The following is a 14,983-nucleotide window of genomic DNA, read 5'->3' as shown; positions in this document are numbered from 1 at the left end:
TGAAAGTATTATATTCTATATACACTGAGGGTACAAAACATTAGGAACACCTGCTCTTCAAAATAGAGGAAATAAAGTATTATTTTCCCACAATATTAGATGTTCAACCTGACATGCTTACTGTGTACTATCTAGTTAATTTGATAAATACTATGATAGCTTGCGTTCTCGTGAGGGATGAGAACAAAATCAAAGGACTGAATAGCATATTGAAGACACTATTGAATGACAAGTGTTCCTCATTAGCTGCTAAAAGGAGATATCTTAATGTGGCATGGTCTCCTAGCAATGGTTTGAGATTAATACATTATAAATCTCCCAGCAAGAGGCCAGCTGACGTGGGAGTCAACAAGCCCAGCATCTGTCTTAGGTTGGGGGACCAGTGGAAATGTAACGGTTTTCTGTACAATTTCTGCTCAACTGAATACAATGCACTCTACTCCCACCCTTTGGAGATCCTTTGCATGATCAAAGGATCTAATGCATTAGTGTTATCAAATAATGCCCACTTTAGTTGAATGGGCTGCTCTCTTACCTTTAGCAACCGTGTTAGGTTTGGGGAGGCAGGTGCCAGACCCAGCCACCTGTCCTGCTCTGGCTGCAGGTGCTTCTGTAGGAATTGCTGTGTATCAATATTTAGAATGAAGGCCAGGTGTCCACCACCTCGCTCACACCAACCCTGTGCACTGAGGAAGGAACGTGGTAGAGCCACAAACTCATAACAGGAGCAGTTAAAGCCCTCTTGGTACTCTGGTCAGGATAGAGGTGCTATCTCAACCTCAGCACAAGACAGGCTTAAGAGGAGAGCCATCAAGAGCAACACAGAGAGATTAGTAATGTCCATCTTCACTGTTACAGGCAGCCTGCTGACATGGTGTCTTTAAAGGGGACTGACATTACAGAATGACCTGTTATGGCTGACTGCACTTTCTTTGTGAAGTTCCAATGGACATAATCCTTGTGTACAAACCAACAGACCACAGGGATATAGTGAATGGTCTGCAATAAGGCCCTCAGGGAAGGACCCTCTGTCAACAGTAATAATGGGTGCCTCTGAAGGCTGTCATTTATGTAACACACTGCAGCTTGCAGGTGTAGATCAACTTTATACAGGTTTGGCAGCAACAAACCAATGAACCAGATAAAGAACATCCGAGTTATCAAAGTCCAAAATACAGAGACTCTTTATATTTATACCACATATTAAACTTTACAGGGCCAAGAATTTCATGATCAACATTGGTACTGCTGTGAGATTACTTTTCAATCAACCGCTGACCCAGACAGTGGCCTTGTCTCCCGACGGTCATGCCCAACTCTTCTGGACTTTTGACATCCTCAGTTTTAAAGGAAAATACATGTGTTAGTGTGGTGAACTCGACAAGCCTTCTGCCTGTTTTGACTAATAAGAACATGTCTCTTTTTAGGTGCTGCGTGTGAGTCAGTACTGTGCCTTTTAAAAGTATTCATCTCCCTTGGCGTTTTTCCTATTTTGTCATTTAAATAGATTTTTTATTTGGATTGCCTGTAATGGACATACACAAAATAGTCCAAATTGGTGAAGTGAAATGAAAAAAATAACTTGTTTTAAAAAATTCTAAAAAATAAAAAGGGAAAAGTGGTGCGTGCATGTGTATTCACCCCCTTTACTATGAAGCCCCTAAATAAGATCTGGTGCAACCAGTTACCGTCAGAAGTCACATAATTAGTTAAATAAAGTCCACACGTGTGCAATCTAAGTGTCAAATGATCTGTCACATGATCTCAGTATATATACACCTGTTCTGAAAGGCCCCAGAGTCTGCAACACCAATAAGCGGCATCATGAAGACCAAGGAGCTCTCCAAACAGGTCAGGGACAAAGTTGTGGAGAAGTACAGATCAGGGTTGGGTTATAAAAAAAATATCAGAAACTTTGAACATCCCAGGGAGCACCATTAAATCCATTATTAAAAAATGGAAAGAATATAGCACCACAACAAACCTGCCAAAAGAGTTCCGCTCACTAAAACTCACGGACCAGGCAAGGAGGGCATTAATCAGAGAGGCAACAAAGAGACCAAAGATAACCCTGAAGGAGCTGCAAAGCTCCACAGTGGAGATTGGAGTATCTGTCCATAGGACCACTTTAAGCCGTACACTCCACCGAGCTGGGCTTTATGGAAATGGGGCCAGTAAAAAGCCATTGCTTAAAGATCAAATTAAGCAAACGCATTTGGTATTCGCCAAAAGGCATGTGGGAGACTCCCCAAACATATGGAAGAAGGTACTCTGGTCAGATAGAATTGAACTTCATTGGCCATCAAGGAAAACGATATGTCTGGTGCAAACCCAACACATCTCATCACCCTAAGAACACCATCCTCACAGTGAAGCGTGGTGGCAACATCATGCTGTGGAGATGTTTTTCATTGGCAGGGACTGGGAAACTGGTCTGAATTGAAGGAATGATGGATGCTGCTAAATACAGGGAAATTCTTGAGGGAAATCTGTTTCAATCTTCCAGAGATTTGAGACTGGGACGGAGGTTCACCTTCTAGCAGGACAATGACCCTAAGCATACTGCTAAAGCAACTATAAATAGGAATGGCCCAGTCAAAGCCCAGACTTCAATCCAATTGAGAATCTGTGGTATGACTTAAAGATTGCTGTACACCAGCAGAATTCATCCAACTTGATGGAGCTGGAGCGGTTTTGCCTAGAATAATGGAATCCCAGTGGCTAGTTGTGCCAAGCTTATAGAGACATACCCCAAGAGACTTGTAGTTGAAATTGCTACAAAAGGTGGCTCTACAAAGTATTGACTTTTGGGGGGTGAATAGTTATGCACGCTCAAGATTTCTGTTTTTTTTGTCTTATTTCTTGTTTGTTTCACAATAAAAACATATTTTGCATCTTCAAAGTGGTAGTGTCACGCCCTGACCTTAGTTATCTTTGTTTTCTTTATTATTTGGTTAGGTCAGGGTGTGACAAGGGTGGTTTGTGTAGTTTTTGTATTGTCTAGGGTTTTTTGTATGTTTATGGGGTTGTCTAGTCTAGGTGTTTTTATGTCTATGGTTGCCTGGATTGGTTCTCAATCAGAGGCAGCTGTTTATTGTTGTCTCTGATTGGGGACCATATTTAGGTAGCCATATTCCCTGGATAGTTTGTGGGTTGTTATTCTATGTTTAGTTGCCTGTTTGCACTAGTCATATAGCGGTGTTTTGTTCAGTGTTCGTTCTTTTCATTAAAAGAGTTATGTACGCTTATCACGCTGCACCTTGGTCTCCTCATTATGAGGACCGTGACAGGTAGGCATGTTGTGTAAATCAAATGATATAATCCCCCCAAAAATCTATTTAATTCCAGGTTGTAAGGCAACAAAATAGGAAAAATGCCAAGGGGGGGTGAATATTTTTGCAAGCCACTGTATCATGTCATTTAAAGTTTATTCAGTTTTAGGTCCCTTGTTTATGAAAATGTAATCTAATGAAAGAATGTTGGCGTATATGGGACCATATATAGACCAGCATTTCCCAAACTCGGTCCTGGGTGCACGTTTTGGTTTTTGCCCTCACAATAATCAGCTGATGCGAATAATCAAAGCTTGATGATGAGTTGGTTATTTGATTAAGCGGTGTAGTGGTAGAGCAAAAAACAAAACGTGCACCCATGGGGGGGGCCCCAGGACCGAGTTTGGGAAGTGCTGCTCTAGACCAGCTGTATTATGTGGTAATCAGTGACAGTAGAATTGACCTCTATAAAACCATAAACACACATAGCTAATTATGTGCACAGATAAAGGCAAATAAACTTAGGTCCAAAGTATAGGCCTGCTCTACATTTTCTAATTGACTAAAGAGAATCCAGGCCATGGTGGATGAATGCATTTTCCATTTGGATACATTTTATAAACTCCAAGGAGTTTTTGGGATTAAACTCAAGTTGCCTTACATCATCTCAACATGAATCTTAATAGGCTACAATAATTGCACTGAGATAATAACAGAACATATTAAATGTGTTATTCCCAGATGCCTGAATGTGTGTGGCCTTATCGTGTGTTTAAAGATAACAGACATGATCAGTGTTTGAAAGAATTGCGTGATAATTTGGCATTTAGATAACCTGAGACATTGTTGTGACACGAACTGTTATCTTTTGCAAGCATAGTTGAAAAGGCATGTGTGTGCGTACATGCGTGCACTTTTGTGTGGAGTGTGCATACTAGTCCATGAGCCAGGGCGGGGGATCGGTCGGGCTCACTTGGGGTGGCGATGTCTCATAGTGATTTCTTTAAAGGTCTATGTCCCTAGAGTTGGAAAATGTGTGATAGCAGTGCAGCAATTGGAGCTTTCTCCGGTTATCACTCTTTCTTTCATCCCTCCATCCCCATTAATTTTCCCATAAGGATTTTGTCCCATTGCGCACTAGCGACTCCTGTGGCGGGCTGAGTGCAGTGCACGCCGACATGGTTGCCAGGTGCACGGTGTTTCCCCCGACACATTGGTGCAGCTGGCTTCTGGGTACCACAAAATTAGGGAGAAAAGGGGGTAAAAAATAAATGAAAGAATGTTGGAAGCTGTCACGGATCCCACCGGTACTGCTGCTCATTCACCAGCTTCGGAGGTCTACGTCACTGGCTTTCTAGGTGTCACTGAACTGGATTCATTACCATCAACCCCAGACTGTCTTGTCTCATTACACACACCCGCACACCTGAATCCTGTGATGGCCCTGTATCTACAAATCTGGTTAAAACCCTGTTCTAGCTGTGTATGTCAAATTTGGTGCCTCTATCACCAAAGTTACAATTCAAAAACATAGTTGCCCCACTACATCGAATTCTATGGATAAGCTTCCGACATTCATTATAATGTCGGAAGCTTAGCCATAGAATTCCATGTAGTGGGGCAACTATGTTTTTAAATTGTATCTTTGGTGATAGAGGCACCAAATCTCTCACATAATGGCATAATATGGGTGATTATTAAAAAATAGTTGTAGCTAGTGCTTTCAAAGTTATATTATATATAATTTGAAAGGTAATTTCATGACCTTTCAGAACCACTTGTCAAAGTTTAAAATGTGTCAGGGTTTCCTTAAAGCAATTTATACAGGTCATTCTGTTAAATACCCTTTAGGTCAAAGGTTAAACTTCTGTTGACCTGAAAATTCCAAAAATGTGTCTGATGGATAGCTGTCAATCTTTCCAATGATATATAATTAAAGCTTATATGTGAGCAATAGCATTCTGTCATAGGGTAAAGCCCCTATGGGAAGATTGTATGGGATTGAGGGATGAGAGTTATTACTGGAGAAGGCTCACATTGCTGCACTGCTATCACACATTTTCCAACTCTAGGGATGTAGACCTTCAAAAGAATCACTCAGAGACATCGTCACCTCATGTGAGCCTGACGGAGCAAATTTGGAGGTCTGGTTCATGGACTAATCATAATGTAGCCACCGTAGTAGCGTCCTGCTGGAGACTGGGAGTCTGGCATCTCGCTAAAAGAGCCTCTGGCTAAATTGGCCTCTCAGTTAAACTTTGGAACTCCTACTGACACGAAATGTCCTTTTATTTTCACGCCTACTCCTCGGCACAGAATGACACAATTACCAGTGCAAGAAAATGAATTGATTGAGTTATTGATACACTGATACACAAAAAAAGACTTTTGTGCAGACAAGTAGTAAATAAGGGTCAAATAAATATATCAATCTATAGTTAGCTTGTATGGCTCTTAGCTGTGTAACATGCAAATACAGTTCAGCTACAAAACCCACGACATGAATCTTTTTGGTGAACATATGCTTACTAGTTTATATGCTATCTGCCTAGAATAGATCATGCTTGGGCTTCCCAGGCTGGTCACTGTAGATAGGAGCCTGGCAGACTGATCAGTAGTGCCTCAGACTTCAGTGTATGTATCAGCCTGCCAGACTGGTTGATAGTACATGGGCCATACCGCTCGCGTTTGCCTATTTTCATCTTGGATGTTTTGTTGCCAGAGGTGAGGTTCCAATGAAGTCTAACCATCTACTGACACTTTCATGAATTTTAACGTCTGTATGCCTGTCTACTCCTTTAACTTCCCTTTATCCATTCATTAAGTTAAAATGGTTAATTATTGTTTTTTAATACCGTCCCAGGCCACTATCCAGGCCATGACAGCCAGAGACAACATCTCTGTTGAGGAGGCGGAGAGGAAGTTTGAGAAGGGACCAATTTATCATGAAAGGTAAAAAGGTCTTAAAGGGGCAATCTGGGGTTGGCACATACAGTGCCTTCGGAAAGTACTCAGACCCCTTCACTTTTTCCACATTTTGTTACAGCCTTATTCTAAAATGGATTAAATAAAAAACGTTCCTCATCAATCTATACACAATACCTCATAATGACAAAGTGAATATATATATTTTTTTTGCAAATGTATATAAAAAGAGACCTTTGCTATGAGGCTTGAAATTGAGCTCAGGTGCATCCTGTTTCCATTGATCATCCTTGAGCTGTTTCTACAACTTGATTGGAGTCCACCTGTGGTAAATTCACTTGATTGGTCATGATTTGGAAAGGTACATACCTGTCTATATAAGGTCCCACAGTTGACAGTGCATCTCAGAGCAAAAACCAAGCAATGAGATCGAAGGAATCGTCCGTGGAGCGCCGAGACAGGATTGTGTCAAGGCACAGATCTGGGAGAGTGGCCAGACGGAAGCCACTCTTCAGTAAGAGGCACATGACAACCCGCTTGGAGTTGGCCAAAAGGCACCTAAAGATTCTCAGACCATGAGAAACAAGCATCTCTGGTCTGATGAAACCAAGCTGGAACTCTTTGGTCTGAATGCCAAGCATCACGTCTGGAAGAAACCTGGCACCATCCCTATGGTGAAGCATGGTGGTGGGAGCATCATGCTGTGGGAATGTTTTTCAGTGGCCCAGCGAGAGCCCTGAGTTGAACCTGATGTAACATCTCTGGAGAGACATTAGATCAGGTACTGTAAATGTGGAATTTCTGTTTTTTTAAATGATAAATTAGCAAAAAACCTGTTTTTTGTCATTATGGGGTATTGTGTGTAGTTTGATTTGAGGGGGATTTAATACATTTTAGAGTAAGGCTGTAACAAATTGTGGAACAAGTCAAGGGTTCTGAATACTTTCCAGATGCACTGTACATGATTTTACTTGTAGAATAATGACACTGTATATAGCCATTGATTCTTGACGAATGTAATTTGTAATGCCTGATGAGCGTATCAAACTGTCTAACACCATCAAAACCCTAAATATAAACATGTTTTACTCAATTGTTTGTAAACAATGTAACTGTAAATGAACACTATGCTCCAAAACAACATGGTTAAAACTAAAAATGTTATATCATGGATGAGCAGTCCTTGCATCCATGTCTATGAATATGGGTGCTTACCATTCTCCAGTCCCATCCCTCAGTAGTTTACCAGGTGAGGGATGAGATGGATACACCGAGGACTTTTAGTTTTCAGTAATAACACTTTCTGTAGGGCAGCCGCCCATTATCATGGCGACTGCACAAAAGCACATTCAATTTCTAATATATCACCTTTTAACTCAGCAAGTCGGTTGAAGTAATTCTTATTTTACAAGGACGGCCTAAGAACAGTGGGTTAACTGCCTTGATCAGAGGCAGAACGACAGATTTGTACCTTGTCAGTTTAGGAATTCGATATCGCAACCTTTCAGTTACTGGCCCATCGCTCTAACCACTAGGCTACGTGCCGCCCCAAGTTCAAGAAGTCAATTTGTTAACGGAGATGTAGAAGTAAGGGGGAAGTCTAGTGTCAATTCAAAGTTGTAATAAATGCATTAATAAGTCTAGACTTCTGTTTCTTCGTCATGTTAGATAACCACCAGTATGTTAGTTTGGTTATACATACACCTGCCAGTAGATGGCGATAGTATTAGTTTTAGTGAGTGATCACTGTGATTGCTTTACATAAACAAGCCAGGAGATGGCGCCTAGTAGCCTACGTGATACAGTTATGTAACACATTTGGAATTTTACCCCTAGACTATTGTCAAAGATATAGACGGACCCGTCATAGTCTAGTCTGATATAAGCTATTCTAGTTGATAAGGGACCACTGTACCACATAACAGCCGATAGCCTTAATAGCTGATGCGATGTCTCAATTCCTCATCGGCAAGAACGGGACTGAATCACCCGAACCTGTCAAAGCAGAAGTAACAGGTAAGCCGTAGGCGTATCCCTTTATGTACTAAAAACCGATCTTTCAAGGTAGCTCGGTGTTATTGCTATTTCAGTAAGTTATTTTCCTATTTTCTAATGACTTGCATAATAAAAATATTACTTTCTTCTGAGCAATTTTACTTTTTACTTTACTCTCACGTGCAGTGTTTCCAACTATTTTTCAGTGAGATCCGCTATTGGCTCCGCTAGATGACGGTTTGCCGTTGCCGCGACGACGTGACAGCACGAATTTGTCTTGCTGCAGTCGCCGAAGTAGCGTTTTCGACCGCTCTCTCGTCGCACCTCCCTCTCTTTGTGCTTTTCTGCCTGTGTGTTCGCAGTTGCTTTGATTTCTGGTACAGACAGCTTCTCCCACTCGTTTGCTGCATAATTGATTGGGGAAATATGGAGCGAGATGGCTGCCAAAAAGTTTAACATATGTATTGTTAGGATCTTAAGAAAATCATATGGAAAAAGCCATGCATGAAACATGAAACGTAAACGTTAAATTATATCTGTAAATGTAAAAACCCAAAGTTACGAATATGAATGAACATTTACACTTTCAATTCTTTGTCTCCCTTTACTTGGTTACAGATCTTTCTTTTTTGTATCCGTGTGGGGCTGCTGTGGTATAGCCAAGGGGTCCCAAATAGTCTTGACTATTTATAGCCTTTTCTTATTCCCAGATCTGTTTTCCTTATCAGCCACTGCATGTGCTGCTTCAACTATTTTGTAAAAAAAGAAAGATGTAAAGACTATATTTAGAGGCCTGTGAGTTAGGATCTCTTAAGTGTAGCCCTAATAATATGTTAAAACACAACTAGAGTTTAAAAAAATAATTCCGCAAGACATCAGTACCCACAATGATGGCCTAAATTGAAATGTTATAAGTTGAAGGCCTATTTTTTTTGCTGCAAACCTTCATTGCAAAATAGTATGTTTTAATCAATTATTTGGTGATGTGATTTTATATTTAGTATAGTTTTACAATTTACATTTTTCTCAATCACTGAGGCGGCTGGTCATCCCCTTCCTCCTGAGGAGCCTCCACGGACACACACCTATATACAGTATATGAGGTATAATGAACCTCTAACGTAAACTTTCAAAATGATCAAATTTGCCATTCAAAAAAATATATAGGCTGAAGTTCAAACTTTATCAGGGATCAGCTTCTACATTGTTTGGTTTATCATATTAGAATATGGTAAAAATTATAACGGTTTTCTTCTGGTGAAAGAGGGGACCAATATGCAGCGTTATCTTTATATTTATTTAATGAAAGATGAAAAATACGAACAATTTACAAAAAAACAAACGTAACGTGAAAACCGACAACAGTCCTAACTGGTGCAAAACACAGAGACAGGAACAATCACCCACAAGAGACCTAAAGAATATGGCTGCCTAAATATGGTTCCCAATCAGAGACAACGTTAAACACCTGCCTCATTGAGAACCACTCCAGGCAACCATAGACTTACTTAGAATACTTCACTAAACACAATCCTATAACCTACAAAAAAAAACTAGACAAAACACACCACATAAATCACCCGTGTCACACCCTGGCCTGACCAAAATAATAAAAAAAATACTAATGCCAGGGTGTGACAATGTACCTTCTGTGCTTGCAGGATGTGTCCCTGGGTGGCTACAAGGGACATTGCTGCGCAATGGGCCTGGTCTCTTTAAAGTGGGAGACACTGAATACAACCACTGGTTTGATGGCATGGCCTTAATTCATAGTTTCACCTTCAAAGATGGTGAGACCGGAACAAGACATTATACATTTCCACAAATGGTAAATTTCCAACTGGCTGAATAGCACTGAGAATCTTTGTGTTTTACAGGCGAGGTGTACTACAGGAGTAAATTCCTGAGGAGTGACACCTTCAAGAAAAACACTCAGGCAAACAAGATTGTTGTTTCAGAGTTTGGGACAATGATCTATCCCGATCCCTGCAAAAACATATTTTCAAAGTAAATCAATTTTGAAACATGATTTATAGTTGATTTGTTTTTCATTTTAAATTTCCCTTACATGGATGTCCACACAATATCTCGACAAACGTACCCAAAAATACATGATGCATCTTGTCCTTTTTTTCAGAGCCTTCTCCTACCTTCTCGCTGCCATCCCTGACTTCACAGATAACAACCTGATAAACATCATTAGATATGGTGAGGACTACTATGCCTCATCAGAAGTCAACTACATGAATCAAATTGACCCAATTACCTTGGATGTAATTGGAAAGGTAAATTAAAATCTGTTAATGATCACTGTTGTCCATTGTTATGTCTTATCACTTGCTTTATATTCTCCCTTTGCCTGTCCTGTAAACTCAACCTCAGATGAACTACAGGAATCACATTGCTCTGAACTTGGCGACTGCACACCCTCACTACGACGATGAGGGAAACACCTATAACATGGGAACTGCCCTCATGAGGTTTGGCATGCCCAACTATGTCATCTTCAAGGTTCCAGTAAATGCATCAGGTATCGGAACATTTTAATTTGGGGGGTTCCTGGCCACATGCATGTTAGGGTAAAAACCTCCATGAATGATTACACTTAAGTGTTCACAGGAAAGTGTTCTTTTCCTCTCCAGATAAGGAGCATAAGAAGCCTGCCCTGCGGAAGGTGAAGCGGGTCTGCAATATACCGTTTCGCTCTACCCTCTTCCCCAGCTACTTCCACAGCTTCGGCATGACAGAGAATTACATCATCTTTGTCGAGCAGCCATTCAAACTGGACATCGTCAGACTGGCCACAGCTATATTTAGAAGCGTCAACTGGGCCAGCTGCCTCAAATACGACAAAGAGGACATTGTAAGCTACACTTGTCTGATCACAACCTCATGGAAAGTTCATTTTTATCTTCAACTAACTTTGGCAACAATCAAACTTCTTACATTCTCTCTGGTGATCCCCTTGGCCATTCTTTAGACGCTGATCCACCTGGTCGACAAGAAGACTGGGAAGGCTGTGTCCACCAAGTTCTACACAGATGCCCTGGTGGTTTTCCACCACATCAACGCCTACGAGGATGACGGCCATGTAGTGTTTGACATGATCACCTACAAAGACAGCAATCTGTATGAAATGTTCTACTTAGCGAACCTGAGAAAGGAAACTCATGAATTCATTGAGACCAACAAGGTCAACTTCTCCCCACCAATCTGCCATAGATTTGTCTTGCCTCTCACTGTTGACAAGGTATATATTGATAAGACTCCAACTTTCCTGTAAATACATGAATACGCTGGTATTAAACTCTGTTACACTTTACATGGAGCAGCTCCTTATGAACAGTTCAAACATTCCGGGCACCTTAAAGAGGGAGCCATAGAGCATAATAGGCATTAAAGCATGAGATGTTGTGTTATATTGTGAATATATCACATCTAGAACTGATCAGGGCCTGTGATATTTTGCTTAATTAGACATTTTCATGAACTAGCTATGAATTCACATGTTTTCAAGGCAAAATAAGCTTCATACGAAGCCTGTTCAAATTAAATGTTACCATTACATATTTATACAACAACTGAAGATTGGATACGTATGTTATAGGATACTCCAAATGGAACAAATCTGGTGAGGTTCAAAGACACAACAGCCAAAGCAGTGATGCAGAGAGATGGCTCGCTGTATTGCCTGCCTGAAACAATATTTGAAGGTGAGACTTTGATATCAACTGAACATCAGTGATCGATATGAATTATACACCACTGAATGAAGAGGTCAAATGCTACATTAGTAAAAGTGGAGTCAAGCAGCAGTTAGTCAAATAGTTGTTCGTTTTTTTTAATGGAACATTTCGTAAATACATATCTCCATTTGTACACAAACAGGTTTGGAGTTGCCAGGGATGAACTACAAATTCAATGGCAAGAAGTACCGTTATTTCTATGGCTCAAGAGTGGAGTGGACTCCACACCCAAATAAGGTAGTCTCTTACCAATGTATTCTCCTTAACATAGAGAAGTGAGTCTTCCTCATTTCTCACTGACCACATGCTGCTGTTTGTGCTATTAATACTTACACAGATTGGGAAGGTGGACATCGTGACCAGAAAGTACATTGAGTGGACAGAGGAGGACTGCTACCCTTCTGAGCCTGTGTTTGTTGCTTCACCAGGAGCTGTGGAGGAGGATGACGGTGAGCAGCAGTAGGCCTACTTCTGCACGACAAAAGCATTTAATCAGCTCTGTCACTATAAAACAGTACATTTATTTATTTTCTGTTTTCAGGAGTCATTTTGTCCTCAGTCGTCTCACTCAATCCAAAGATATCCCCCTTCATGCTTGTCCTTAATGCCAAAACCTTTGAGGTAATTGCTCGTGCCTCAATTGACGCCAGCATTCACATGGATCTGCATGGACACTTCATTCCCACACAGAGCACCAACTGACATAGCCAGCAGAGGGCAGGATTGTACCTTAACATTGTAGAGGGCAACGTATTGTTCCCAACCATGGAAAGTCGATGTCCGTGCCCCCATGGAAATTCAATGAGCATAATAAACAAAAAATCCCATAAATCATTGTTTAAAGTTGAGATCTGTTTTGCGTGGGCTGAGTCTCAATCCACCACATCCGCTGATGACGGCCTTCCGCATCTGCGGTAGGAGGCAGAGCTTCAAGATCATGTCTAGATGGGATACAGGTTGTCAAATTGACATCTAAGGTGATTATTTTTGCATTTTAGCTAACACTAACCCCTCTCCTAACCTTAACCTAATTCTCCTAACCTGCAACTTTAATTATCCTAACCTACTGTATAAGTTCTAAACCTGATACGAAAAGTAAATATGTTTTTTCATGTATGAATCTGTTATTCAATGTGTTTCTAAAGGCTAATAGCGGTAAGAACAAATTCAATGTTTTATCAAATGTTTTTATTTAAAAAATTGTATACCTACAGGGGTCCTACAATTCTAAATCAAATAGCTAAATGATCCTTGGTATGACCATCTTGAAACAATTCCACATACCTTAGTAAACTAGCTCCGGGCCCTTCAATTACTAGGCTACCTCTCCAATCGTATTTGCTCAAATGTTGCAGAATTTGTGTTTACAGAACATCTACCACAAAGTGTCTTTTAAATCCTATTTTTAAACAGAGAACGACGTAACCTCTTTTTGTAAATCAGGATGTATACAATATAGTTTTGTATGTTAAAAGGGTTTATAATGTATTCATTCTGTCTATCCTGGTCACCCTATTGTAAATTATATTGTTTTTCTGTACAATGGGTAATTAAGGAAAACAATAGTGTGCTGCAAATCAGTTGTGGCATTGCTATCACCATTACTTCTCTCAAAAGTGAGTACTTACAGCACTTTCTGCGCACATAATTACCTCATTCAACATTATGATGATTATTACCATGAGTCACTACAATGTACTTACATTAGGTTTGTAAATATATATTTGAATATCCATTAGAATACTGTGTTTATTAAATACTTTTATTTAATTCACTCAAAAAAAACATGTATACTTTTATTTAGTACATTCTAGAGGAAGACTGAAACAAGACATTAATGCTCTAAAGTTAGAATGAAATGTGACAATTTGTTGTGCATTAAATGTCAGTTAATGTTTTGTTTTAAGTGTTGTTTGATTCTGAAATCATTCTGTGACTTTGCTTAAAATGGATCCCCTGATGTCTGTGTAAATGTGCAATTGAACTATTTGTCTTAAAGTCTGACCATGTCATCACCTTATAATTAATAAAGTCTAAAATGAGCATATTGCTTACAACTACAGTAATGCAAATGTCTGTTTCTTTGTGTGATATAGTCCAACAACATGGCTGTGCCAGTAAACTACATGTTTGCTTGCTAAAAAATAAAAACTAGAGGGAAAAACATTAACCTTTTTGTTGCTTTATCCACAACTCTTGTTGTTTGTAGAGGAACCAATCTATCCCCACAAAATACAAAAATGTACAAAGAATATTACTGAATAACTAGAAAAATGTAAAGATCAGTTAACAAGGCTAATCTGAAAACAAGACTCCATAAATTTTATCAGCATATCGATTGCGCAACCAGGGGTGGAAAAACCTTGGATCATTGTTACTCTAACTTCCGCGATGCATATAAGGCCCTGCCCCGCCCCCCTTTTGGAAAAGCTGACCATGACTCCATTTTGTTGATCCCTGCCTACAGACAGAAACTCAAACAAGAGGCCCCCACGCTGAGGTCTGGACCAGCGACCAAGCTGACTCCACACTCAAAGACTGCTTCCATCACGAGGACTGGGATATGTTTCGTATTGCGTCAGATAACAATATTGACAAATACGCTGATTCGGTGTGCGAGTTCATTAGAACGTGCGTTGAAGATGTCGTTCCCATAGCAACGATTAAAACATTCCCTAACCAGAAACCGTGGATTGATGGCAGCATTCGTGTGAAACTGAAAGCGCGAACCACTGCTTTTAATCAGGGCAAGGTGACTGGTAACATGACCGAATACAAACAGTGCAGCTATTCCCTCCGCAAGGCTATCAAACAAGCTAAGCGTCAGTACAGAGACAAAGTAGAATCTCAATTCAACGGCTCAGACACAAGAGGCATGTGGCAGGGTCTACAGTCAATCACGGACTACAAGAAGAAATCCAGCCCAGTCACGGACCAGGATGTCTTGCTTCCAGGCAGACTAAATAATTTTTTTGCCCGCTTTGAGGACAATACAGTGCCACTGACACGGCCTGCAACGAAAACATGCGGACTCTCCTTCACTGC

The 14,983-nt window shown here is 40.4% G+C and overlaps 1 protein-coding gene across 2 annotated transcripts; it reads left to right on the top strand.

Moving 5' to 3' along the window:
- The first annotated feature begins 6,631 nt into the window (after window positions 1-6,631).
- On the top strand, window positions 6,632-14,000 carry bco1l (beta-carotene oxygenase 1, like). Of its 2 annotated transcripts, none has more exons than XM_029639148.2 (11): window positions 6,632-6,978; window positions 9,854-9,982; window positions 10,070-10,199; window positions 10,330-10,477; window positions 10,575-10,722; window positions 10,835-11,055; window positions 11,173-11,442; window positions 11,800-11,905; window positions 12,081-12,175; window positions 12,276-12,387; window positions 12,480-14,000. In XM_029639148.2, exons 2-11 carry the CDS (start codon window positions 9,949-9,951, stop codon window positions 12,638-12,640), a joined length of 1,425 nt encoding a protein of 474 aa, XP_029495008.1. In that variant the 5' UTR covers window positions 6,632-6,978; window positions 9,854-9,948; the 3' UTR covers window positions 12,641-14,000. The 2 variants fall into 2 exon arrangements, with proteins under 2 accessions (XP_029495008.1, XP_029495007.1); XM_029639147.2 differs by lacking the exon at window positions 6,632-6,978 and adding an exon at window positions 8,038-8,213.
- Window positions 14,001-14,983: the final 983 nt, after the last annotated feature.

This window comes from Oncorhynchus nerka, linkage group LG27, assembly GCF_034236695.1.
Source record: "Oncorhynchus nerka isolate Pitt River linkage group LG27, Oner_Uvic_2.0, whole genome shotgun sequence".
NCBI lineage: Eukaryota > Metazoa > Chordata > Actinopteri > Salmoniformes > Salmonidae > Oncorhynchus > Oncorhynchus nerka.
Note: the sequence above shows the minus strand (reverse complement) of the source record. Positions and strands in the feature narration are given on the sequence as shown.